Raw genomic sequence first — 3636 nt, 5'->3', positions numbered from 1 at the left:
GTCATGACTTCTGCCTTCAGCTTACTCACTTTTCTAGTGCAGAGATCAGCAAACTATGACCCAAAGTCAAATCTGACACGTAGACACTTTTTGTACAGCTCTTAAGAAAGATTTCTACCGGGGCGCCTGGGTGGCTCAGTTGGTTAAGTGACTGCCTTCGGTTCAGGTCATGATCCTGGAGTCCCGGGATCGAGTCCTGCATCGGGCTCCCTGCTCTGCAGGGAATCTGCTTCTCCCTCTGACCCTCCCCCCTCTCATGTGCTCTCTCTCATTCTCTCTCTCAAATAAATAAATAAAATCTTAAAAAAAAAAAAAAGACCTTCGGCTCCATTGGGCTGGGTGGCTCTTACTTGTTGCAGTGGTGACGCACTTCATCCTGTCTTTCTCAGACTCTTAACATCTGGAGGTCTTTCTACTCTTCTTAGCTCTTCCACCTAGATCCATAAGCCTGGGCCTTTCTTACAATCTCGCTCTTTTTTTTTTTTTTTTTTTCCGTCTACCCTTAACTCACCAACATGAGTGCAGATCCAGCTCTGCCCCTATGCCCACCTGGCCACGAAGCACCCAGTTCTAGGGACTCTTCTCCAATGCCTGAGATTTACGGGCCTGAAGAAAATTATGCATCCCTGCAAATGTCATCTGCTGAGACACCCCACGCGGAGACCGTCTCTCCTCTTCCTTCGTCCATGGATCTGCTTGTTCAGGACAGCCCCGACTCCTCCACCAGTCCCAGGGTAAAACCACCACCCACTTCTGGAGAGGAGAGAACAGTGAGGAAGGAAGATACGGCCCAGGGCAAGAAACAGAAGATCAGGACCGTGTTCTCTCAGACCCAACTCTATGTCCTCAATGATCGATTTCAGAGACAGAAATACCTCAGTCTCCAGCAGATGCAAGAACTTTCCAACATTCTGAACCTTAGCTATAAGCAGGTGAAGACCTGGTTCCAGAATCAGAGAATGAAATGTAAGAGGTGGCAGAAAAACCACTGGCCAAAGGAGAGCAAGAGTGTGAGTCAGCACACCAACCACAGAATACCCAGGCTTCTATTCCTACCACCAGGGATACCTGAGGAACACTTCCGGAAACCTTCCAATATGGAGCAACCAGACCTGGAATAACCCAAATTGGAGCAACCAGACCTGGAACAGCCAGTCTTGGAGCAACCACTCCTGGGCCAGTCAGACCTGGTGCCCCCAAGCCTGGAACAATCAGCTCCAAAACTGTGGAGAGGAATCTCTGCAGCCCCAGATCCAGTTCCAGCAAAATTCCATCAGTGATTTGGAGTCCATCTTAGAAACTTCTGGGGAAAGCCATAGTGTAATACAACAATCTGCTAAGTATTTTAGTACCCAGCAAATAATGGATTTGTTCCCAAATTACTCTGTGAACATACAGCCTGAAGATGTGTGATGATGAGTATATTATTCGATCTCAGTTTGGGTGGTGGCTGTTATCTCCTAGGCTTTGTCTTTTAGATCCTATATATCTCTGCCTCGATATTCTGTTTTTCATTATTCTTACTGTGTCCATTGAGGGGGTACGATGGGAGTCAAAGAGGTTTCAGTAGCGTTGGCTCTATGGACAACATGATAAAAGGTGTTTCTCGCTATAGATAACTAGATACAATACTAATGTGGATATCTTTAGGCTCTAGAATCTAACCTCAAGAATAGGAAGTGAAGATACAAAGACGTGTGATGAAGGATTATTTGTATTTTCTGAGATTGTGAGGCTTTTCTTGTTAATAACCTCTAACGGTGAAGGGTTAAGCTATAATGTGCTTCACTGATTTCCTCTGTCCCTTGTGATGTTTTACTAGAACTGTTAATTTGTTCATTATTCTAGTATTTGTAGAAAGATGTTTTGTATTTTAATGTGTCATGATAATAGTACCAGTTTGGCTGATTGGTTTATAGGTTTAAGTACAAATAAATAAAATACACACTTTACCCTTAAAAAAAAAAAAAGATTTCCACCTTTTTGAGGGGTTGTAGGAAAAAAAATTGAATATGTAACAGAGACCATATATGACTCTCAAAAACATAAAATATTTGCTTTCTTGTCCTTTGAAGAAAAAGTTTGCTGACCCCTAGTCTATTGGGAAAATAGTGGAGATAATGCCAACTTCACAAATTGTTGCAATTTCTTGTGGACTGTGTGCTATTTTTGCCTAGCCAACATAAATCTCTTTTTCTAATAGGAGTTTATTATTTGGTGGCAAAGCCTACCCTGATCTCAAACTGTAAGCTATGGGTGGGCCTGACTCCATTACCGTTTGCTCTTAGTGCTGGGTACCTAGCCTGGTTAACTCTGCTTTTCACTGTCTCTGGTCACAGAAAATTATTCACATGGCCCAAGGAGGTCCAATAAGATCCAGTCATGAGACTTTTGCTACAATTTGTAAAGAAAAACTCCATTTCTCCTGGAATTAGATGCATAATAATGAAACTATTCAAGGCACTGTTTCAAAGAGATTAACTCTAAGGAATGCAGAGACAAAAACGAATCTGAGAACAAGTGCTGAAGATACTGGTTGAGCACTGGATTCAATTGTACCTAGAGCTAATTCTTATTTCTAGAGGTTTCTTTTGTGTATGTGAAATAATAACCTTTTTATTTAAACTAGCTTAAAGTGAATTTCTGTTACTGTAACATTAGGTATTCCCACTGATATCAAATTAAACGAGATCATGAATGTTAAATAATTTATACATAATACATGTTTAAGAAATCAGTCCTCTTCTGCCTTAGAATCCGTACTTAGTATGCTATAAAAAATATATAATATTTACATTTGGAAGGTATATTGAAGGTCATCTAATCCAATTTCCTTGTTTTGCTGAATTAGAGACTGTAGGGCTCCTGCAGATTTAAAAGAAATTGAAAAATTGGCTTCAGAATGGAAAAACACAATGGTGTGTGCTAATTACAAATTGGGAAGGATTTAATTTTGTATGGTAACTGTTATGAGCAGCATCTGATACATCCATGCCAGTCAGAGAAGACTTCCTAAAATAGATAAGTCTTAGCTGGATTTGAAGGAAGAGTGTCTTTGCTCAGTTAAAAGGGGTGGGGTCAAGTGGCAAGACCTAGAGAAAAGGAGATTATCCCCCACAGAGGGAATACACTCCATAAAGGTCTGAACATGAAAGAAAGCACATAACCTTCTGAGAACTGCAAGGAGTTAAACGCAGGGAGAGGATTTAGTAGTGAAGCAGAAGTGTAAAGGAGGAGGTTGTGGAGGTAACCCAGGGTCAGATCATGACAGTCCTTGTGTGACATAGTAAAGAATGTGGACCATGAGAAGAAATTCAGGTTTCTTTCTTAAAAAAAAAAAAAATAGTTGACACAGTGTTTTATTAGTTTCAGGTGTGTAACATAATAATTCACCTTCTATACATTATGCTATGCTCACAACTGTAGAGAAATTCAGGTTTCAAGTTTGTTTTAGAATGAAAATGGTGCCATTGCAATGCAGCCACTATTCTAATCCAGGAGAAAAATGTGAAGGGTCTAAGGTGTGATTGATCTGGGGATAGAAGGATAGAGAAAGGGTGGGAGCCCAGACAGCTCTCAAGGAGGCGAGAGGTATTTAGGAGGTGAACAGACAAGCTTTGGTGACTAATTCCATGT

General features: G+C 41.0%; 1 protein-coding gene across 1 annotated transcript; it reads left to right on the top strand.

The window, feature by feature from the left end:
* The first annotated feature begins 515 nt into the window (after positions 1-515).
* Positions 516-1413, top strand: LOC123842925 (homeobox protein NANOG-like). The gene is given in 2 exon segments (XM_045872088.3): positions 516-1027; positions 1029-1413. Coding segments are annotated over 2 exon segments (897 nt in total).
* The last annotated feature ends 2223 nt before the right edge of the window (positions 1414-3636 follow it).

The sequence above is a fragment of the Mirounga angustirostris genome, unplaced genomic scaffold, assembly GCF_029215605.1.
Source record: "Mirounga angustirostris isolate CCGP_5_RB_7025 unplaced genomic scaffold, mMirAng1.0.hap1 SCAF_3, whole genome shotgun sequence".
NCBI classification, from domain to species: Eukaryota; Metazoa; Chordata; class Mammalia; order Carnivora; family Phocidae; genus Mirounga; species Mirounga angustirostris.
This window is presented reverse-complemented; position numbering and strand designations above follow the sequence as displayed.